Consider the following 23165-nt stretch of genomic DNA (forward strand, 5'->3'; position numbering starts at 1 on the left):
TAGCCAATATCAAATATCATGCTATTTTCTGTTCAGCATGTCGTCATCATCATGGTTTACAGAGAGAATTTGTGATTTTATTGGCATTTTTCATGACTTTGTGTAGTATATATACTCCTGTCAGTGTACTAGCAGCTAGTATACTTGTGTATTGTGTATGTCCAATATTACTTAGATTTAAAGGTGATAAAAATATGAAGCGCTTTGAGTTACCACTGTGTATGCAAAGGGCTATATATTAAAAAACCTGCCTTGACTATCAGCTGCAAATTTAACTATTTCTCTGAGGATCAATAACAATGTGTACTTCAGGTTCAGTTTTTTTAGGATACTACTTTTCTGCATACTTGCCAATGGTATATTTTTTTCAGTACATTTCAAGTATCCTAAATACAAAGCAAACAGAAAAGTAAAAAATATAAAAATAATTTATTTTCTTGTTTAAAAGAAGTATGGTCCACTAATGTGACACTTGAATAAACCTCTTTTTAAAAGGACTGGAAATCTGATCTCTCTGTCTGATAATTTTTTCCTTTACTACATTTAATTATTGTTTGAGAATAGGTTTTATGCATCATTCTTAGATAAGATAAGTCAGTAAAACTTTATTTCTGTGATCACACGTCACTCTGGCATGCAGCCTACTATTACCTATTCATTTTATGGATCCTGACTCAGCTAGTTGGGTTTTAGTTTCCTTCTTTCTGGCAGCAGACTTGAAGCTCCGCTGTACCATGTCCGTCTGGTGAATAAAACCTTCCCACGCATTCATCTGAACAGGAAACACCTTATGGTAATATTAGGGGCGTTGCTCATGTTAATGATCAGCAGGTGACTCTCATCTGTGTGAAAGACTGATTTAGTTCCCAGACTTTGGTGAAGCCGGTGTTGTTCGAGGACTTGCACGAACAAGAACAAGAACTCAAGGAGAAAAGTAGGATGAGTTTAAAGAATATGATCATGTTCTTACATGAAGCCCATTGAATCCTTTGGTGACACACAGATTTGTCCTTTCTCATGTCACCAGGTGTTGGGTGCTTTCTTGCAGGTGATAATTTAATTGAACATATTGCATCAACAAATCAGAAATTATAATTTCTCAGTCCTAGTTTTACTTCTTAAATGTTAGCCAGAGAATATGGTACTAAGCTGGTGAATATGCTGACATTAGCAGTGAGCTCCATTCACAGCTGTGCCAAGGTACAATGTCACATATACTCTGACCCTCTTTACAGTTTAAAACATTGTGATAAAAAAAATCTGTATAATTTAAGTTGTTTTGAAAAAATATTTATCATATAGATTTTTTTTTTGACTGACTAATTCAGTGCACATAGAGATAAATATAAATAAATATATTTCATATTTACATGAATCAACATCTGCCAGTACAGAAGAAGATACCACAAAAATTTTTATTTTGAAGGATTATGACCCACATTCATATATCTTAACCTTTGACATTTTATTAGTCATCTTACTTGTTCCTCATTTCCACTTTATATGATCCACCCATTATATATACATTCACTAATGTTTAACCAGAATTATGCAATGTGCAACAGATGTTTTTCAAAGCAACCTGACAGTCTGACAGTTCTTTGAACTCACCTCGCTGGTGTGACAGGAGAATCACACACGAATAAGGAAAACCTGTTGGACGAGGTGCAAGTCATGAATGACAAGACGTCAGAGGGCAGCTGAAACGTACCCGAGCTTTCATGTTTATGGCTGTGCTGTTGCTCGGAAGACTCTGCATGTGTAAGTAGGTTTTATATGTGTTTATTTTTAGAATAATAGTTCATTTAAAATTCCACATCCAAGTGTCTTTTACTGGGGCACTTCTACAGTACAAGGCGTGTCAACATGTGAATGTCCACACGCTTCCCAGAGAAAATTGTACTGTAGTTACTTTGATTACATTGGGTTGGCTCTTAATCATGTGTGTAGGAAGGAAGTTACAACTTTACAATGTAATTAGGTGGCATGTGTTGTTCCCCCTTTTCACAGGAGAGTAAATTCACAATGGAATTTGCTTGTGGTTTTGTTTATGTGCCACCATCGCTGAGTCAGAAGGACGTCCAGCGAGTCAATGTCAACGCCATGAAACGCTCAGGTGGGACTTTTCAAACACTCCCACACACGACAAAATGTACAACACTCCCACTCATTTAAAAGATATTTCTGAATCTACTTTTTGTTTTGTTTTCTTTTTTTCCTATTGCACAATTCACTGTGTAACTTCAGTGAAGTTTACTCATTACTCGTTTAGTTTCAGTCTCAGATTCTTCAGTCTCAAAGCTTTCATGCTCCTACGTCTGTCACCAACATGCCTCGTGCTGTAAGGTGCCTTTTCTCAAGGATATCAGGGCATTCTGGGAATTGTAGTATTTAATTCAGTTTTTAACCACATAACTTCTAATTTTTAAGCTCGGCAACTGATCATACATAAGAATCTGTAGGCAGCGGGAGAGCTTTCTGGATGACTGGTTCCTTAAATGCCATTATGTATTATGTAATCAGTGACACACACAACCACTCCATCTTCAAGGAGATATTCCTTTCAGATAAGTCTGGGTTACTCAGAAAACCATCTGCAAACTGCGTCACATTTTCTTCACAGCACAGACGTCGTCCCTGCACCAGTTGTTTTATCTCTAACGTTCATCTTGCAAGACATTAAATTGGCTGCCAACATGTTCCTCTTGTTGTTGTTTTGCACTTTTTAGCTCTCCTGCCTCCTAATAACCGGATTCGCCCCCGCAATCCTCCCCCTCTTCCTCCAACCAGCTCCACAGAAGCCAAAACACCAAAACCATCCACACCTTCCCCAAAGGTTGTTGAACAGCTTGACAAGAGCAAAGACGCGAAGAAGGTTGTGAAGTCGACTGTTTTCTATGAAAATGTGGAATTTCACAATAAAATGAAGCAAACGGCATCTCAGCAAACGGCATCTCTTCGACGGACAGGTACTGTGAATGTTTGTGACTGAACAAGGTTAATTTCTTCAATTGAGTGACTTTTTTCCAGAAATGTCTAATTCAGACACCTAGTTACACATATTCACTCTTGAAAGTTGCCCAAAATCTTATGTTGGCCACTGAGCGGCTCAACTAGAGAAATCTGAGCTTAAGGGAAGTCAGATTTGTCCTGTTGGCCTGCACTACCCTCCCCATCTCGCTACTCAAAGCTTGTTTTCAAGTGCAACCAGGTTTCTTACAATTCTGTGCAGCACAATGTGTTGCCAAAAAAAAGCTGTGCCTCAAAACTGTGGTTGTTTGACTCTTAAACACTTGGAGCTGAATGGACTTTGGGGGATTTGTTTATTACGTTTATTAAGATCGTTCAAGAGCCGTTTAAGAGAAAATGCAAAAGTGAGTATTTTCTCATGATCTCTGGTGGGATCTAATCATGGAGATAGTAATTGTGAAACTGCAGGCAGAAAGCCTATCTCAAAATCTAAATATATTTAACCAAAAACAGACTTTTCTCTCCTGAGGAAGATATTTGCAGTCCTGCTGGTGATACCTAGACTCTAATGCCAGTATTCTCTCGCTCTCTTTTACTTTTTCTCTCATTTGAAATGCACAACGTGTGACTGGGGATCGCTGTGTTCCATTTGGCTTGAATTCATGTAACTGATGGCAAAAACACTTAATTTTATGACACTGACAAAGAAAATCTATTTAACCTGGTCAAGTCCACAATGCCAGTATTGGTGCAGATAGTGATTTGGTGTGTTGACACACTGTAATACTGTTCAGATACACAGTTTGATGGTCTAATGCACTAACTTTCATTGATCAATAGCCAAATGATGGATGACATCATTTGTCATCCATCATGTCAAGTGATTTATTTCTTTAACACTCTGCTCCTATCTGTTATATGCAGCCCTTCTTCCACCACACATGAAACCTGCAGCAAACAGCCAGTCACCTGCTGCTCAGCCACTAGACAACAGCGATATATTTACCTGGGACCTGGGTAAAAATAAGCCAAATTTAAATGCCCCTCCCCAGGACCTAGAATACTCATACTGCACACCAGAAGGGCCTGGGGCAGAGGTGACGCTGCCAGCTGATCCAAGCTATGTGCCAGCCCAGACACCACGTAAATAAACTTTTTTTTGTACTCAGTTTTAACTTAATTCAACACAGGACATGACATCATCACAAGATTCTTCTGCTCTTGTCTTAATCCCTAGCCCCTGCTCTCCCACCGAGACCCTCATTTATGAGGTCAGTTCCAGATTATGTGGTTGTGTTGCCTTCGTGGAAGACATCTTCTTCATCCGCTCAGAAATCCCCTTCAACCTCGTCACTTACCCGGTCACCTAAAGGTAAATACAAAACACAGTCGCTCCCAACATGTGAAAACACCCCTTTAAGGCATAGAGCTTACTTTGAATTCTGATGTTAATCTCAACTCAGGATTGGCAGATAAGGAGCCTCTTCCAGGGAATCCTAATGTGGTCCTTGTCAGTTTAGGAAAATTACTCTCAGAGGAAACAGGTCAGTATATTTTATCATCACCATAAAAGCCTAATTATCAGTAGTTTGATTTTGATTCTTATGTTTGTTGATTGAATGTTTCCAGTGCAGCCCATTAAAGGAGAACCCGCCTTTTGCTCCCAGTGTGGCTCTGTGCTGGACTCCTGCTATTATAATGTGGTAATTACATCTTGACCTCCATTCTGAAACCGATAAGCAGTAACACACTTAAGAGTCATTGATTTCAAATATGAATAACTGTACAGTAAATTGTCTTATAATCACTGCTGGGAAATGGAGCAAACGCTTGGAGGCAGCCATGCTCATGCATTATAGATGGTAACAATGGATAATTAGAATTGGTTTGATTCAGGCTGCAGGCTTTGAACTTGGTAATGTTTCATGTTTCTCAGTAACAGTAACGTTCTCTCTTTGTGTTGAACTGCAGCTTAGTGTGTGTTACTTCTGCCAGTCCTCGGAGGTGACGAGTCCTCCCAGCACATCAAAGAGTCCTCCAAGTGGTTTCCGAGATGGCCTCTTCTCACTCGACGCTGATAAAAAGCCAGAGTGTGCTGCTGACGCTCTGCTGATCTTCTGCATCGACATCTCAGGCTCCATGAGCATAACCTCCCAGGTAACAACACACAACTGACACTGGTTTGTTTACTCCTCGCTGACATTCACAAATACAACTCGCGGCGTTCCTTTCAACTAATCAGTCTCTGTGATTTTAAGGTTGTGGAGGGGGAACACATTCTTCACAAATCCAGACTCCAGGTGACTTTCTTTTCATGTTCAAGTGTCCTTTTACATTTCTAAGACCGAGGTTCATCATGGTCGTCACTGATATCAATTATTGTATTTAAACCAGTTTGTCCAGGAAGCCGTGTTACAGTGTGTTCAGAGACTAAGTGAACAGCAACCTGACATAAGAGTGGGGCTCATCACCTTTAACTATCAGGTACGTACATGATCTGTTGGATTAATACACAACCAGAGGCACATTTTCACTAGACCTTTAAATGTACTGTACATTTCATCTCTGACTTAAATTGAATAATTCCTTTCAGTCATCATTTACACTCAGTGTTCTTACTGAGTTACTGCAGGTCACAGCATCTTTCTGCCGTTCACACCAGCCAGCTGGAATTTATTATTTTTCAATATCTTGTTGTTTCACTTCAAGATTAAATATCACTGTAAAATGTTGTTGATATTTTGGGATATTACCAGGTGACAATGCATGGATATGACAAGTTCACGTCGCATTTCCTCAGAGATGCTGAGTTGACTGACATGTACTATCTGAAAAAAGCTGCTGAGAGTTTCCCCAGTCCACTTCCACTCTCACAGACCAAGGATCTCTTACAGAAACAGCTTAAAGGGTAAAAAGAAAAACAGTGATTTTTATGAAACACTTTTTTTTGTTTGCTTGTTCTGTGTCATTCATTTGTTCATTAAAAAAATTTAAACAGACTATCTGAAAGTGGGACCACAGCTCTAGGACCCGCTGCTCTCCTGGCTATAGAAATGGCTGCCAGACAACCAGGCTCAAAGGTAAGTAAGTCTTATTTATAAGACAATAACCAGTAACTTTCTGTAGTTTGCATATACATTACAGCAATTTGACAGCCTGTGTTTAATGTTTCTGTTTTCTAAAGACAAAGCCTATCCTAACCTGCTATCCTTGCTGATCTTGAAGGTGATTATCTGTACAGATGGGAAGGCCAACACAGGCTTAGGAAATCTGGAGGTGGAGGATGATGATGCTCGCACCCTTCTCTCATCCACCATCTTTTACCAGGAGCTGGGGGAAAACGCTGCCAATCAGGGGTTGGTACACATCACCTGATCAATGTCAAGAGGGATCAGCGATCAGTGATCTGCATGCATTGTAATGAAGGTCATACTAAAATATCCTTCTTCTATTAGTGTGACAGTGTCCGTCCTGTCCATAGAGGGGACAGACTGCAGGCTGGATGAGTTGGGAAGACTTGCTGATCGCACTAGAGGGAAAGTGAGTAGCTATGTGAAGCTGTGCTGTTATGATTTGTTTCAACAGTCAAGTTGGTATTTTTATTGTGCGTATCACTCGTCTGATCTTGTCGTCTGTCTTCTTCTCAAGGTGGTGATAGCAAGTCCCAACGAGCTGCACCCAGAGTTTGAACAGATCATTGAAAACAGGACCATAGCAACGCATTGTACTTTAACACTACTGCTGCCTAAATCGCTGTAAGAGCTGCACTGTATCACAAGTTTGTCAGAATTATTCTTGTACTAGATTTTTGGCACGTGAAAGGATTACATTATTAACAAGGCCCTCAGCGTTGACTAATGTCTTTTGCTGCAGGCGTATGAGAGGAGAGAAGGAAGGGGGACACAAGGGGGCCAGAGAGGTCGGGAACGTGGACCCTGATACAGAGATCACCTTTCAGTTTGCAGCTAATGAACTGGAGGCAGAAGGTGAAGGAAAAACTGCTTTGTTACTATTAACCAAATGAAAGTATTGGGTCTTTAAACTATCACACATGCTGGTGCAGTGTGCTGCCAGGTTTTGCAGGATGGGGATTACTGTTGCCAACCAAGAAAATCTAAAGTCTCAATCTGAGATCACTGCCAGCGAGAGAAAACATCTTGTGAATTGAGGAGCTATAGTCATTCCATTTAAAAACAACACCTAACAATGCTGGACCGAGCCGAAAAAACAAAGCCCAGTTGGAAAAAAAAAAAAAAAAAAACTGCTGGGCACAACAGGAGTTGTTTTGCCACTACTGGATGTCCATCTGGTCACACATCACTACCACCTTTTAATGCCAACTGTGGAGAAATATTAGTCTGACAATAAGAAGCTTTGGTTAAATATTGAGTCAATGTAGCTGCTCTTTGGCTCCAGAGACGTCAATCTGTCCAAGATTAAAATATCTTGGAAACCACTGGATGGAATAAGAAACGAAGCATCGATGTGGTGACCAGAAGATGAAACGTAATGACTCTGCTGATCTTCTGACTTCCCCTCTAGCACCACCAGTGTTAGCATTTAGTTGATATTTAAAATACTGTATGGCTGCAGACTCCTAGCTATGTTTCGACACATGTAGATACAACTTGGCCACTGTGCTGGAAATCTGGACTATGAGAAGCAGTAGAGGACCGTCATTTAGGAAATGGCACGCTCAGTTGAGTTGCACCTTTAAATCTATAAACCTTTTGGAGACTTTAGTAAATGCACCTCATACTGCTCCAAGACCCTGAAAATAAATCGAACTGACTTGACTGTTCCTTCTGTGCTTTGTCTCAGTGCCAGCACCGTCCTCTGGTAGCCGTGTGTCCATCCAGCTACAGATTAGGTACAGGCGGAGGAACGGAGAGGCAATGCTCAGAGTGATAACTGCAGATCAAGATGTTACTGATGACAGGTAATGAGAATATTTCCATAGTTACAATGCTTCTCTCGCTTCTGTGTTTTGAGCTAATCTATAACTCACACGCTGAGCTTTCTTTCTGCTTGTAGCGTCCTTGCAAGTAAACAAGCCATTATCTGGTGACATCTTTAAGTGTTTTTATACCCTGAGGACGTCTGATTCGATGTTGATCATTTTATATTGGTCTCCGTGAACCTTTAGGCAAAGTAGTTTTGAAAATCCAAGGAGACCGGTGGTTGCTGAGATACTGGAGCCCTCACATCATGCAGAAATGTTCGCAATGTAAACCACATTTCTCATCCATTCTACATTTAGTCACACAGCAAATGAACCTCTCGAGCCAGTCTGCCTGCTTTTATGAAGGTCATGCAATTCATCTTGTGTTTACAAAGTGATCACACAGTAATAACAGCAAGGCTCAACGTGTAAATGATGAGAAGCCTCTTATGATAAAGGTTTGGTCCTCCTCCTCAGTTCGGCGGTCCTGTCCTCTCTGTCTGTGGCCATCATTCAGCTGAACTCGTCACAGGCCAGCGCCGCTCTGGCTGTCAGAGGCCGCTTCGTCGACGCCAGGAAGGAGGGAGAGCTGCAGAGGAAGCTGATCGAGAGATCGATGTGAGTTACAGGAGGGATGGAGCAGCATTACTGTATAGGCAACATCAAGAAAGACGGCTAAATTAGGCATTTTAAGAAAGTGTTAATGAAAAAATCCTCTGTATAAAGACACAAATGTTTGTGAAAGAAGGCTGTTTATCACTCTTTCTAGGCTGAGCAGATGTATTTTACTATCAGTGTGTCTGTCTGTTTGCAGAGAGCATAATCGCAGTGCAGAAGACAAAGAGACATATCAAGAGTGGGTGAAAAGCATGGAGCCAATATACAACAACATACATAACTACACACGGGTGAGTTGTACTGTCCATTTATTAAATTCAATGCTTAACAATGATTAAAATCACAACACTTAAACTTTCAACTCTTCTGTGTTTTTCAGAGAAAATGTGTCGTTTCAGACACGCAGGTAATGAATATTATGGCATTAACTAGAATACTTTCCACATTGTCCATTTTGATGAATTTCCTCTTATAACTCTTACTGTTTCTCCTGCCGGCAGACTCTAACAGATGCTGGTGCAGCGCTGCTCTATACCATGAAGCACATCAACAGGAAGTCCATCTCATGGAAGAATAGATATAAACCTGGAGAACTGTCGGCCTCCTCCTTTTACCTAGTTTAAAGCAGCTCAAGTCATGAAAGAGAATGATAGATTCTGACCACTGACATCAATTATCTAAGTTAATATTCTTCATGTCACAATGTAAATAATTTATTACTGTAGATAAAATAAAAATATCATAAATAAACAGATTTCTCATAAAGACTTTAATGATTTCGTGTTAGTTGCATATAAAAACTGCTGAGGCCTTTACAGTGTGCACAGGGGTGACATTTATAGTTTGCTTTGAGTTTTTGCACTGACCAAAACACACAGAGAAAAACCTGACTCAGAAACACCATTATGTAGCTAACACCCAACTCATTTGGTGTAAGCATTTTAGGTGTCAATATTTAAAACTTGCAAATGTAGTGAAGAATGGCATACAAACAAAATAAGACTGAACAAACTGTAATCAGGCCAGAAATGGAAGCCAAAGCATAGATGGACATGCGTTTCTCTGGGGCAGCGCTTACAACGCAAACATGTAACTGAGAGCAAAGGTCTGTTGAACATCTGTATGGATCATTATTCAGTGCTGACAGGTTCCAAAAAAGTAGAACATAAACAAACCAACATTCAGCCAAAATACGCAGAAAGATGCTGAGCAGGTAGAAGGCGACAGTGCTTCTGTCTCTATGTAGATCTATGGTCGTCCTGCCCTTGTTGTCTTTGGACGCATCCTGAGCCGCCTCCACTCCACGACCTTCCAGCTCCACATCTACCTTCACCTGGGAGCACCTCTTTTGGGCCAGGGAGCGCAGGTGGGAGGTGAACAGCTCCATGAGCAGGACAGAGAGGATAACCAGGACAAAGATGAAGTTCCAGGCCACCACCATAGGTTTCTGGAAGAGTCTATTAAAGCAGGCTTTGGTGCAGATGCTGTCCCTGGTGCCGTTACAGGTGAAGTCGGCCTCCAGTTTGGTGAAGGGCAGCTCGGCCAGGAAGAGGATCACCACGCGGATGCACAGGAAGCCAAACCACAGGGAGCGGCACTTGTAGGTGGTGGTGGTGTCCACGGCCGTCCTCAGGATGGGAATAAGGCCTGTTACTATGGCTGCCATCGTTACTCCTCGTTTTTGTTGGGAATCTGAGAGAGTGAACTTTATAAAACCATACTGCTTAATATTTTACTTACTATATTTAAATACATATATATAAGTTGCTATTACACACTATTGTGATTAAATCTGGAGTCTCTGGAGCTATTTTATGTTGTGTTTCTGGTGCTTATTGTAAATTTTAAGTTTGTTATTTTTAACTGTGAAAGTTTTAAATTTTTCTTCACAGCATAAAAGAAAGTGTCAATAAATCAGTGCAATTTTAAATTCATTTTTGTCTTAAGTGAAGAATTAAAATGTCTCCAATGCACTGAGCTGCATGTGTTCTCATTTGTCAAACAATCCCATAGTGCCATAAACGCACAGCTCTACTGCTGTTACTGAAATTATTCATCTACCGCAAGAGAAAACTGTGATTAATGGAAATAAAGTGTAGAAGATAAAAGCACTCACCTTCAAGTGTTGAGGTCCGCTAATGGAATACTATCACACTCGCTTTGCATTAAGTCTTTTACGGATGAAAGAAATGTCAGTGTGATCAATATATGCGTTACAGTTTCTCACCGGATGTGCTGACTTAAACTCACTTTAGTTTTCACAGACATCTACCTCTTGAGTCTTTAATTTGCTCAAACATAAGAAATACTGCAAAGACGCAAGGAAAGCAAAACATTACTACTAAACTGAATCCCACTCACATTTTTTTTATATGCGACAAATTTTATATTATATGACAGTAATTACAAATAATTACACAGGAAAAACATTAATGTCGCATAATTAAATAAATTGATCGGCATATATTGTATATTTTACAACACCACTTTTTAACAGGATGATACAAGCATGGCACAACAGGTAAAACGATTTCATATGAGGTTACTTACAGTTCAGAATACGTTTTAAGACATAAAAGACAGATAAAATAATAACATAAGAAAACAGCGCCAAAGTGCTGACAACTTACAAAGAACGAAAGAGTCCATTTGAACTTTTTTGTCAAAATCTGACTCTTTATCTACAAGAGTTAATGCCACAGGTTAAATATTTGTGGAATTAACATTCAAACACTGTTACATTAAAAACTTAAAGTCCCTCTTCTTTGACTAAGTATTCTGGCAGACTCTGGAATGCAGTCACAGGAACTGTCAAAGATATGGCACTGGGTTCAATAGTGGAGGGGGAAACCTCACTGGCAGGCGGTGGAGGGGGGAGTGTATCTACATGAATAATATTTATGTCACTGAGTTGTGCTGCAGCCGTGGCAGCATCCGCGTGAGTCCTCAAGTGCTTGCGAAGGTAAGCCGCAAACAAAAAGGCTTTGCCACAGTGGGGGCAGCTGTGAGGTTTGCTGGTGGAGTGGATCTTCTGGTGTTTACGTAGTCCAGATTTGTTGAGGAAGCCTTTGCCGCAGCTGCTGCAGACATGAGGCCTCGGTTTGGGATGCTGCTTCTCATGCTCCTGTAGATCTGACAGCTGTGCAAACTCCGCCTGGCAAGTTTCACAGACATGTGAGGCCAGTGGCACAATTTTGGTAACCGTCGGAGGAGTGGAATCGATGGAGTGGAGATTTTCGTGAGCCTGAACTTCATCCCAGCTTCCAAATGCAGCATCGCAGTGTGTACATGAGAACTGAGGGAGAGTTGTGTGGGCAGGAAAGCCTGAGGCTGACCCGACGTCTGTCTCCAGTTGTTGCTGTTGTTGCTGCTGCCGCTCAGACTGCTCAGCTAGATGAGTTCTCTCATGTTTACGCAAGCTTGAAGATACAACAAATGACTTTGAACACTCCTCACATTTGAAAGGCCTCTCTCCCGAGTGCACACGCCGGTGCTTGTTGAGGCTGGAGCGCTCAGCAAATGATTTGTCGCAAGCAGTGCATGAAAACGGCCTGAGACCTGTGTGGACAAGCATATGGCGCCGCAGATCCCAGGATGCTACAAAGGCCTTGTCACAGCTTTGGCATTTGTAAGGCCGCTCTCCAGAGTGAACACGTTCATGCACTGCCAGATCCGCCGGCTGCCTGAACCTCTTGGAACACTTATCACAGGGATAGGGCCTGAAACCCAAGTGGGCCCGCTGGTGGCGACGGAAACTAGAGGGGTCAGAAAACATCTTGCCACACTGTGGACAGAGGAACGGCTTCTCACCAGAGTGAGTGCGGAGATGAGACTGGTAAGAGGACAGCTGTGTGAAGCCTTTGCCACACTGCTCGCACTGATAGGGTTTATTCTGGGAGTGAATGCGCTGATGGCAGGCCAGAGAGGAGGAGCGAGAGAAGGCCTTGCCACAGTCGGAGCACAGGTATGGCTTTTCTCCAGTGTGAGAGCGCTCGTGGTTTTTCAGGTCCTTCAGCTCCGTGTATGTTTTCCCGCATTCATCACAGGCGTACGGCCGATGGCCCTGGTGGTTTCTTCTGTGTTTTCTGAACACAGACGGGTCGGCAAAACTCTTACCACACTCAGCACAGAAGTATGGTTTCTCTCCTGTGTGAGAGCGCATGTGCACCTTCAGCTTGGACAGGGTGGGATAACTTTTAGAGCACTGACGACAAGAGTAAGGACGCTCTCCACTGTGCTGTGTCATGTGGATCCTCAGGCATATTGCCTGCATGAAGGCCTTCCCACAGTCTGTGCATACAAAAGGTTTCTCCCCAGTATGCGAGCGGCTATGATTGCGTAGCTCTGTGGGTGTCTTGTAAGCCTTGTGACAGTCGGGACACTGAAAAGGGCGCTGGACTGAATGAGTGCGCTCATGCTTTGCGAGCTGAGCCTTGCTGGAGAATGTTTTGGTGCACTGAGAGCACGAGTGCTGCTGAGGTCGATCCTTTCCATGTGCCGAAAGCTTGTGGCTTCGCAGAGCTGAGAGATTCCTGAAAACCTCTGCGCACGTTGAACATTTGAAGGAAGGTTTGGCTTTTGGAGGTCGGCCTCTTCCACGTTTTTTTGCAGGCTGATCCATCACCACCTCTTCCTCCTTTATGGTCTCTTCATCCAGGACAAGAGGAGTGTATTGCTCTGCATGAGGAGGGCTGTCAGGCTGAGAAAAGGCCATCTTTGAATCTGTAAAGGGGTGATATAAAAGTTCAATTCTTGTGCTAATCATGTAGATAAAAAGATGACCTGCAGCAAGGCTTATGAGGTTGAGATCACTCCACAGACACCAGTCCAAAGACATACGACACATGACTAAATTAGCAGAGCAGATCATCAGTGACAGTGGCTGATAACGGGCCAGGAAACACTGTACAATAACATAATAGAAATATGTGGGTGCGCATTAAATCACAAAATGGCTGGCATTAGGACCTCAGGGACAATAAGCTAACTGCTTTGATGCCAGAGGAAGTTGGCGATGCAATGACAGAGACCACTGTGTATGAATGACTAACATGTGTCCCACCGGAGACACAAGGATCAAACATCGCAAGTCAGTGCGATGGACATTAGCTGCCGCACACGATACGTAAGTTTTCTCTTTTTGCTAGCTGGCTTGCTAAACATTTTCAATAACTCAAAATGGCTGGCTTTAGGACCGGCTGCACCAGTTCACTCAACAGGGCCGTCAACATCATGACCGCCGGGATGGATTTAGCAGCACTAGCGCGTTTGCATCCTGTGTGCATAAGATAAACAACCGCATTTCTTACCTGAATCGGGGCATTAATAGATGTTCGACAAATTGCAGGAAAATGTCTAGGTACACGACTGCCTTCACCGTGACACGGTGGTTGCTGTTGACTGGCTGCAGGATGGGGGACGGCTCTAGGACCATGATGACGAAAGCGTTTAGCACGCCAAGTGTGCACCATTGTAATGCGTTTAACACTAAAAACATCACGGTAACGCACACAATGGGTGTAATAGAGCCCAGTAGTTGACACGGTAGGGCTAACAAAGCCAGCAAGGCTTTTGTCATAACGTTAATGGAAATTTGAGTGCCAAACTGGAGCGATGATGGTTTACAATGCATTGAAGTTAGCGACAGTGCTAGCTAGCTAGTTCCGTTTGCTAACTTTTCGATATGAGGCAGCTAGTGTGCTTTAGGTACTCTTTAATGACTAGAAAATAATCATCTCAGGTTGAAATTCAAATTCTTGTTTTCTACACGTAATGCTCGTTTTAACTCTGAGCTAAGTAACATTAATTTTAAATTAACCTTTAGTTTAGCCCTCACAGCTACTTCCGAGGGGGCGTTTATATCTGTTGCACATTTCCTGTTTCCTAGCAACAAGAGCAATGTGGAAATGGAGATGGAAGAAAAAATAATTAGAGAGAAGGGATTGCCCTATACATTAAATAACGTTCTTGAAAATAATGAATGAAAACATATCTTCGGTGGCTTATATTTAACAAGTACTGCTGCAGGTATTTGATTCTGACGCATTAGCTGATGTTTTTCCGCATTCAAAGCGACTTCTTGGCTTTTTGGTGCAGTGTTTGTTTAGCTAGCCATTATGATGCTAGCAGATAACGCGCTAACATTAGCTCACTGATCTGTCCTAAATATCAAACTGTGGTTAAACTGTGGGCTCTTGCGTATAACTTGATGTGGAGGAGCATGCTTATTCTGTGTTTCTTTATAATGTCCGGGAATATTAGTATTTGCAGTTGCAATAAATCCGGAGAGGGAGGTGTCTCCCGGTTTATTGACATAGCTATTAGCTAGGTCTGCTAGCCTGCTGATGCAGAGATGTAGTTAAGCATTACATGTTGTGCACCGGTTCTAGCTAACTGCATTGAACTTGTCTGTCCTTGATGCTGGTTATTTGCTGCCGAAGATGGAAAACGTTCATACAGTGGCTGATTTTAAAGATATTTTGATATAGACAGATTTAAATTAGGTATTTTGTTTTTGTTGTCAAAATGTCATGTTTACTATATTAAGCTAAAAGGAAAAACACTGGAAATTTATGTTATAGCTTACCTGTAGCTGCCTATAATGTATATATGAAATGCATACTTATACATTATTTACTACAGCTCTAACTTGTATCTGTTCTGTCTTCAACAGCTACCTGCTTCTTAAAAGCTGAAGTCATTCCCCTAATTATATGGAACTGTTTCCCAAGATCTTCTGCTGTGCTACCTGGTTGTACTCTCCTTGGACATTATTGTAAAGAAATCTTTTCTTTTTATATGGACAAGGAAGACATCTTATGCTAATGTCATTATCTTGTAATGGCAGTGCAAGACCCTGGCAGGACTACAGGTTTTCCTTGCAAACAATGTGGTATGGTATGTCCAAATATGCCCAGTCTGCTCGAGCACATGGATGCTCACCTTCAACAAGAGGAAGAACGCAAATTTAAATGTGATGAATGTGGACGTGGATATAGGCATGCTGGTAGTCTAGCTAATCACAAAAAGACTCACACAGTGGGTTCTTTCCAATGTAACGTATGTGGCAAAGAAAACTCTAATGCTCTGGCCCTGAAGAGTCATCTCCGGAGTCATACTTCACAGAAAAAATACTCATGTGCAGAATGTGGGAAGGCTTTTCGTCTGGCAACACAGCTGGCTACACATGAGAGAGTTCATCTTGCCAGGCGAGCAAAGGAGCAGTCATACAGGAAGATTGACATGGATTATCTCACACATGAAAATACTCCTAAAATTGAAAATGATAACTCTCAACACCTCAGTGAGCAATTGGCCAGTGTGGGAATGTCTACTGAAATTAGCCCAGCTGAAAACAAGATGGAAGAGGATGTTTATAATACACAAGCTGAGACATCTGATGGTGCAGCACATCGACCTTTCAGATGCGATTTGTGTGACAAATCATACATTCACCATCGGAGCCTGACCAATCATAAAAAGACCCACCAAGTGGGGATGTTTGAATGCACAGTCTGTTTCAAACTCTTCAATAACATGGCTGCCCTTTACAGCCACCAGAGAACTCACAAGGCAAGAAGTGGGACAGACAGTGGTTCACAGGGGGGGTTGTACACAGGGGCACCACTAGACCAGTTTTCACCTCAGAGCCAGGAGGCTCCAGCAAATTTCTGCCATTTGTGTCAGGTAGTATTCCCCAATGATGAGGAGTTCCAGGAGCACATCCAAATCCATAACTCTTCATCTTTGTCATTTGGGCTTCAAGATGCCTTGTCAGAGAACCATAATATATCATATGACAACAGTATTGCTTCACCTGATTCTACCCTTTATGCATCTCCTGTAAACAATATTCCTTCTGTATCATCAGTAGATAATCTTGGATGTTTTGATCAACCACAGATTCAAATTAGAAGTAATGGTCATTTGTATTCAGACTGCTCAAATAATGAGAACCCATCAACCAATAGCACTCAGGAAGAACCCCCAATCGTAGACGCAAGCATTCTCAATTCTACCTTGACGCACACACAGTACACTGACAATTTGACTGAAATGGAAGAGAGAACAACTGTAGATTGTGATGAACGCCCCTTCAAGTGTCAAATCTGTGGCAAAAGCTATCGGCACTCTGGGAGCCTCATTAACCACAAAAGGTCACATCAGGTTGGGATTTACCAGTGTTCTATCTGCAGAAAGAATTATCCTCATCTGGCTGCCCTCAAGAGTCATCTTCGTCTCCACAAAGCTCAGCCATCATGTTTTAACCTCAATGCTGAGGGAGACTGGCTCTCCTCAGAGCCTCTGACTCTGGACAACCAGCAGAGCTGCTTTTCTTCGCAAGAGGAGGAGGATAGCACTCACCCTGTGCATGGTATTGATCAGGACAATGGAGTTAACCACAGCAATGGAGTGTTGTATCATGAACAGTTTAATCAGGACTTCTCCCAGAATATGACTGTGCATCTACCTCACAATGAACACCTGATGCAGAGGCACATGTGTGCAGATTGTGGTGAGACATTTGCAGATATTGCAGGGATTAAGTCCCACAGTTGTCCACTGCTACAGCAGCAACATGACACTACTAGCAATGACTATGACAGTAATATAAACTTTCAGGACAGTAACAGTCACTGTGCCCTTGGAAATCCAGGGAGTAATGTTGAGTTCCATGGGCTAAATGGTAGCCATGACCAAAATTACTTTGAACAGAATTTCCATGCCAGTGTCAACAGAGACCAGTTAAAAGGTAGCAGAGAAGGTGATGATGCAGAAGAAGAAGATGAAGATGATGATGGAGATCTTTACCAGTGCTCCATATGTGGAAACAGCTACACTAACATGAGGGCTCTCAGAAGCCATCTCCGAGGGCACACACAATCCCATGGTACTCCTGCAAGCTCAGGGCCTTCTTCCATGTCCTCCCATGAGGCAGTGAAAGATGATGAGCTGGGAGAGATGATGATCTGTAGTACATGTGGGGAAAGTTTTGCCAATAGGCAGGACTTGATCACCCATCAGCTTCTACACAACAAGAGCCAGGCAGATAATGTTAATCATTTACAGGTGAACAATGAACAGTCTGGAGCCAAGGAAGAAGCTCAGAGTATCATCTGTGGAAGCTGTGGCATCTTCTGCACCAGCTACCATCATCTTGAGAACCATGGTTGTACAGCTGAGAAGAAAGAGGAGTTGTTGCATAGTAAAGAGGAATTAAAAGAAAATGATGTTGCCCAGCATGAAAGCATGAGCCCCATCAAAGAAACGTATGATTCTGAATCCCGTCAGTACAAGTGTGATCAGTGCGGGCGATCATACAGACACGCAGGGTCTCTCCTTAATCACAAAAAGTCTCACAAAACAGGTGTATTCAGGTGCCTCGTCTGCCAGAAACGCTTCTACAACCTCTTAGCACTCAAAAACCATCAGAGGTCCCACTTTGATATTAAGAGGTTAGTTCAAGCAAAATCCATCACTATACAGTTCTCACATATGCCACTCCTGTTGCAGACTGTTAATGTTTGTTGGAGATTGTGATTAATTGTTAAACCAAAAAATTTTATTTTGTGTTTTTTTTTTTTTTTTGTTACAGATGTGTTTTGCCATCATGACTGTATGACTTGTGAGGCTGTTCCCTGTTTTGACGACAAGCTGTATTAACTAATTACATTTTGTTTCTTCCTCCAGGCATACTTGTCATGAGTGTGGGAAAGCCTTCAAAATCCAGAAGCAGCTATTGTGCCACCTGAGAAGGCACAAAGAGAATCAAGCCAAAATCCAGGAACTCAACAACCAGATCCAGGCACTCATGCAGATGAATGGGACCAGGTCAGATGAAATAATGCAGTCCTTAACTTCAAATGCCAGTCAGGCTTTTGCATTTACTCAACGCTGCAAGCGACTGCATGAAAGGAAGACGGGACAAACAAAGTCTGAGACTTTAGTTAAATCAGAGAACACAAGCGACCAACGGCCTTTTTCCTGCGACCAGTGTGGGCGTACATATCGCCATGCAGGAAGTCTGGTCAACCACAGAAACTCCCATAAAACAGGTGAATATTACTGTTCTGTTTGTAACAACACTTACTCCAATCAGCTAGCGATGAAGAACCACTTGCGCACCCACTTTGCATATAAGAAGCACTCTTGCCAAAACTGTGGAAAAGGCTTTAGAGGAAAGAAGCAGCTATTAGCTCACGTCTGTGGAGATATCAGAAAAGATGGAGCCTCAGGCAGGAGAGGCCTAAAGTCCAGAGCTTTTAAGTGTAAAGAATGTAAGCAGACCTTTCTCTCTGCTGACCAACTGGCAACCCACACCTGTGACGGACCCTCAGGCAGCAGTGATGCACAAACATCTTCAAATAAAGAGGAAAGGCCTTTTAAGTGCAACATATGTAATCGCAGCTACCGTCATGCTGGCTCACTCCTGAACCACAAAAACACTCACAAGACAGGACACTTCAGTTGCACCTTCTGTTCCAAGCCCTTCACAAACCCCATGGCTCTACGCAATCACACACGCATCCACACACAGAAGAAAAAGTATGTGTGCCTCACGTGTGGAAAAGCCTTTCGCCTTGCCAGTATCCTGCACAACCACCAGAGGGTCCACAACCGAGTGGCGAGTCACTTCAGGTGTCCTGCATGTGGAAAGAGTTTTCAGGGCAGGTCTGGTCTGAAGAGGCATCGTTGCTGCAGAAGTCAGGAGAACTCGACAAGAGCTGGAGTCCAGCAGTCAGAGAAGGGAGACAAGTGTTTTATGTGAGTTACTGTCTATTTGTGAATGGAGTATGTTCTTTTTTGAGTGAATCATCGGTATATTTTCTGTACATTTAACAAAAGTACATGTAGGTGTAACTGTATCAGTGTATACAGTATATTAGGCAGATAAGTTGCAGTATAGAAATGCTTAAGATACATGGGATCTATGTTGTTATAGTTTAGTTTTTAACAGTATATTGTCCCGCTTGATACATATGTAGATAGGTTAGAATGCTTTAACAAACATCTAACAAACAAGAATCCTTTTCCTGTTTAAATATAAAAAAGACTGATTCATTAACTATAAAGCAGCGTTGTCAATATGTGCAGTTTCATAAATAATTTACTGTGGGTTTAAATACTCTGGGTTGCATTGTGTCATTGGGGATTGAATATGAACATATCCCTGCTACAGGTGTGATCTGTGTGGGCGCTCCTACCGCCACGCCGGCTCCCTCCTCAACCATAAAAAGACACACTCCGAAAACCTCCACCATTGTACTTTGTGTCTTCAGACATTTCCAGATCCTCTGACTCTGCAGATGCACTCCCAGATGAGGCGTCACTGCTGCCCCGAGTGCGGTAAGACCTTCTGTTTGGTCGCACACCTGCAGAGCCACATGGAGGTGCACTCAAAGGACAGGGCTGTGGTCTGCAGCTTTTGCCAGCAGAGCTTTCCCAACACAGCCAGCTATCAGCAGCATCAAGACATGCACCACAGGGCTCAGGGCTCGTATCAACAAGTTGTAGATGAAGCTGTTGATAACAACCTCTGCTGGGACTCAGGAATAAATCAGTCCATGGGGATGGCTGGGATGGACAAACAGGTTCCACTACCTCTGTCCCATATTGCAGAAAGCATCACAGATTCACAGACGAGTAACAACACTGCTGGCACAGAGGAAAAGAGTCACGTCTGTGAGCACTGTGGTCGCACTTATCGCCACGCTGGCTCCCTTCTCAACCACAAGAACAGCCACAAGACGGGTTCTTTCTTCTGCTCCATCTGCCAGAAAGAGTTCACCAACCTCATGGCTCTCAAGAACCACAGACGCATTCACACAGAGCCCAAGCGTTACCAGTGCCTGGAGTGTGGAAAGGCGTTCCGCGTGTCCACTCAGCTCATATGTCACCGAAGGATCCACACCAAAGAGAAGCCCTTCGCTTGCCTGCTGTGCAACAAGAGCTTTTCCAGCAAGTCCAACCTGCGGCACCATCAGAAGATGCACCAGAACACCCAGACCTATGACCCCTCCTTTAGCATGGATGCTGACACATATATGGACATGGAGATGGGGTCTTTCCTTTAAAGTAATACATCAGAGTGTACAAGAGGAAGGGACAGGTGGCCCTTTTTATTTATCTGTTATTTATCCCTCTATCAATAATTGTAAAACAGAATTTTTTTCAGAAAGTGCTCCTTGGTCCTAACAGAAGCTCCTTTGAAGATGCACATTTCATTACTGACTTCCTATCTTATCTCCACAACACATGGCGATATCACTGAAAAGTCTCCAGAGAGTTTATCGGGCAGCTTTTAATAAGGTCTGAATGTTTTCCATGAATACACAGGATCCCAGAAAGTAGGGCAGGTGATGAAAACAGCCGCTGCTTATTCCTCAATGACAAACCGACCAAAGTGAACAGAAACGTGCAGCGCAGGTCTATGTAAGAACAATGATGTGTTTTTGTAAGACAGTACTGTTCTCACAACAGTCCCTCCTCTCTTGCTATGTATAATTGTGTTCAGTGCCTCTGTAAGTTCCTTAGGAAACTAAATATAAATATACAAACTATATTTATCTCTAAATCCTTTTTGTTAGCTTTGCCGTCGGTGTCAAAGGACTGCTCACTTTCCTTTGGAGTCTCACATATGGCAAGCCTGTTATTATTAAGTCAAATACCTCTGGGTGTGTCCAAAGGTCAGTGGCAAAGTGATTTACTGAAATGGTATTATTGAGAAAATAGTCGCACTGCTAATAATATTCACCTTGAGTGACATTGTATGCTAAAATGGATGTATTTATTAATTTATTGCTGTTATTTTATGTGCATATTTTATTAGAGAAATCTTGTACAAACTGTCTTCTAGATCTCATGTAGCCTTTAAGAAACTCCATCAGTCGATTTGTAACTCAGTTTTTGGTTACAACAGGTAAGAATGAATGAGCCAAGGTGTGTTTTTGGCAGCACTCAGGGTAAACCTTTAAAAGGTCCATACCTGATGTGTAAAACATTGTAGATAATCACTTTCTGAACTGAGCATTGTGCCATTTCAGCACGCTTATAACTTAGCTCATGTAACAGTTGTCAAAGTCACTCCAGTGTTTAGTTGCAGCTCCACATGCAGTGCATGCTGAAACTTTAAGAAGCATCAGTTAAGTTGACGTGCCAGTGCCTCAAATGTAAGTTGATTGTAGCAGTTTAATGTAAACTGGTTATACTGTAAAACACAAGGTTCCTTTTTTTAATTTCTTCTGATTCATCCACTAACATTTCAAATGTCTTGGAGCAGCAGCAGACAAAAAAAGGATTACAACAGTGAGGTGAATGTTGCTTTATTAGCTTCTGTCTCCGTTATTTTTTCCCTCACAAACTGCTGTATAATGACTCGAATACTTTTGCAGAAGTATTTTTAAACAAATATGTGATCGAAAGGACTCATTTCTACTAAGCACAAGTATTATTACAAACACACTAGAGCTTTATGGATTTACAATGACCAACCAGTTTCCTCTCCACTCTTTAATTTCGCGAACAGCTCGTGTTCTACAAAAAATGTGCAATTATTGTTTCCTTGGTGTTACTTGTGTCAAGTTGTCGAATGTGCCTGTTGTTAAGTGGTTTCTTTTCACAAATCAGAAATCTAGCAAAAGTGAACGCATCTGTGTTACGATACTAAATTTCCTTTTTGCCTTACTCATTAGATTTCATGTTGTAGTGTGTGCACTGGTCAGAAGTATGAAATACCTCATGGAAAGCCCTGCCTACCTAGCAACTGCTACTTAATGCCTCATTCAGCTTAATTGTAGAAAGACTCAGTTATCAATTATCATACATATAGAATGGATGAAGCATCAGTTTTAAGATTTTACTTTGTAGTTTTCAGATTCTTGTTTTCACTTGTTTATTTGCACATGTGTAGTTGTAGCCTAAGGAAGACGGGAATTCTTTAATAGTCCAGCTTACCTGTTGTCCTTTGTTGGGGTTTCCACAGGCAAATGGTCAGCTGGTCGATAGTTCACCTCAGCTAGTTTGCAGGTTGTAGTATTTAAGCAATATGCTGCAAGTTTTGTTTCAGTGCATGACCTGAGCACTTGTCAATTATGTTGTCTTACTCAGTATATGGACACTAACCTTGAAAAAAATCACGACAACTTGCCATCTGCCCCTTTGGTTCAAGTGTTCTGTGTATTCATTTCATTAATTTAGATTATTAGAACATATTTTCATATGCCATGGTAGCCTACATGTAGAACAACACACGTACATTTCAGTTTTCATACTGTAAACTGATTTATTTTTGTACAATGTTGGAGTTTTTGTTTTCTTTCCTGTGGCACTCCACAAGTTCATTACAGTCACAGCCTGGTATTTGTGGTGTTTGTTAATCTCAGAGCTCTCTGTAAATATTAGAACGGAAATATCAGTTAGTTCTCTGTACATTTATGGCAAGACTTTCTTCAACAGGAGAAACCTGCTAGATTAGCTATTGTGTAATAAAAGACATTGGATTTTCAGTGCTCAGAAATGTCTGCTCAGTATTTAATTCATATTTCTATAACTATTTTGTCACTCTGAAGCGTAGATTTTTACTTCTTTGTTAGAAGTTAGTTTAGAATTTAAGGAAATTATTGATAAAAACTAGCTG

General features: G+C 41.9%; 4 protein-coding genes across 8 annotated transcripts; 2 read left to right on the forward strand and 2 right to left on the reverse strand.

The window, feature by feature from the left end:
• Positions 1–1630: 1630 nt before the first annotated feature.
• LOC113156131 (circularly permutated Ras protein 1-like) lies at positions 1631–9297 on the forward strand. Of its 3 annotated transcripts, none has more exons than XM_026351067.1 (21): positions 1631–1765; positions 2011–2116; positions 2730–2969; positions 3895–4113; positions 4208–4342; positions 4434–4514; positions 4600–4673; positions 4942–5127; positions 5229–5270; positions 5365–5454; positions 5727–5878; positions 5969–6050; positions 6196–6326; positions 6426–6510; positions 6619–6725; positions 6844–6956; positions 7792–7909; positions 8390–8530; positions 8727–8820; positions 8910–8936; positions 9031–9297. In XM_026351067.1, the coding sequence occupies exons 2-21, from the start codon at positions 2026–2028 to the stop codon at positions 9151–9153; spliced, it is 2331 nt and encodes a 776-aa protein (XP_026206852.1). In that variant the 5' UTR covers positions 1631–1765; positions 2011–2025; the 3' UTR covers positions 9154–9297. The 3 variants fall into 3 exon arrangements, with proteins under 3 accessions (XP_026206852.1, XP_026206851.1, XP_026206853.1); XM_026351066.1 differs by having other exon boundaries at positions 1632–1761; XM_026351068.1 differs by lacking the exon at positions 1631–1765 and having other exon boundaries at positions 2791–2969.
• Positions 9298–9433: 136 nt separating this feature from the next.
• LOC113156178 lies at positions 9434–10477 on the reverse strand. Its single transcript, XM_026351133.1, has one exon. It carries the CDS (start codon positions 10194–10196, stop codon positions 9486–9488), a length of 711 nt encoding a protein of 236 aa, XP_026206918.1. The 5' UTR covers positions 10197–10477; the 3' UTR covers positions 9434–9485.
• Positions 10478–10652: 175 nt separating this feature from the next.
• On the reverse strand, positions 10653–13944 carry znf668 (zinc finger protein 668). Its single transcript, XM_026351077.1, has 2 exons — positions 13840–13944; positions 10653–13252 (listed from the first exon to the last, which is right to left on the reverse strand). The coding sequence occupies exon 2, from the start codon at positions 13242–13244 to the stop codon at positions 11280–11282; it is 1965 nt and encodes a 654-aa protein (XP_026206862.1). The 5' UTR covers positions 13245–13252; positions 13840–13944; the 3' UTR covers positions 10653–11279.
• On the forward strand, positions 13460–23159 carry znf646 (zinc finger protein 646). 3 transcript variants are annotated; one of them, XM_026351041.1, is made up of 4 exons: positions 13460–13655; positions 15204–17985; positions 18221–19294; positions 19710–23159. In XM_026351041.1, the coding sequence occupies exons 2-4, from the start codon at positions 15371–15373 to the stop codon at positions 20602–20604; spliced, it is 4584 nt and encodes a 1527-aa protein (XP_026206826.1). In that variant the 5' UTR covers positions 13460–13655; positions 15204–15370; the 3' UTR covers positions 20605–23159. The 3 variants fall into 3 exon arrangements, with proteins under 3 accessions (XP_026206826.1, XP_026206827.1, XP_026206825.1); XM_026351042.1 differs by lacking the exon at positions 13460–13655 and adding an exon at positions 13956–14074; XM_026351040.1 differs by lacking the exon at positions 13460–13655 and adding an exon at positions 14101–14557.
• The last annotated feature ends 6 nt before the right edge of the window (positions 23160–23165 follow it).

This window comes from Anabas testudineus, chromosome 19, assembly GCF_900324465.2.
Source record: "Anabas testudineus chromosome 19, fAnaTes1.2, whole genome shotgun sequence".
Classification (NCBI taxonomy): domain Eukaryota; kingdom Metazoa; phylum Chordata; class Actinopteri; order Anabantiformes; family Anabantidae; genus Anabas; species Anabas testudineus.

Bases quoted from the DNA above. Each gene is read 5' to 3' on its own strand.
- znf668 (XM_026351077.1), bottom strand. From the start codon at position 13,244: ATGGCCTTTTCTCAGCCTGACAGCCCTCCTCATGCAGAGCAATACACT.
- znf646 (XM_026351041.1), top strand. From the start codon at position 15,371: ATGGCAGTGCAAGACCCTGGCAGGACTACAGGTTTTCCTTGCAAACAA. The intron at 17,986-18,220 runs GTTAGTTCAAGC...TTCTTCCTCCAG, and splicing joins TCCCACTTTGATATTAAGAG to GCATACTTGTCATGAGTGTG. The intron at 19,295-19,709 runs GTGAGTTACTGT...TCCCTGCTACAG, and splicing joins AAGGGAGACAAGTGTTTTAT to GTGTGATCTGTGTGGGCGCT.
- LOC113156178 (XM_026351133.1), bottom strand. From the start codon at position 10,196: ATGGCAGCCATAGTAACAGGCCTTATTCCCATCCTGAGGACGGCCGTG.
- LOC113156131 (XM_026351067.1), top strand. From the start codon at position 2,026: ATGGAATTTGCTTGTGGTTTTGTTTATGTGCCACCATCGCTGAGTCAG. The intron at 6,051-6,195 runs GTAAGTAAGTCT...CTGATCTTGAAG, and splicing joins CCAGACAACCAGGCTCAAAG to GTGATTATCTGTACAGATGG. The intron at 8,821-8,909 runs GTGAGTTGTACT...TGTGTTTTTCAG, and splicing joins ACATACATAACTACACACGG to AGAAAATGTGTCGTTTCAGA.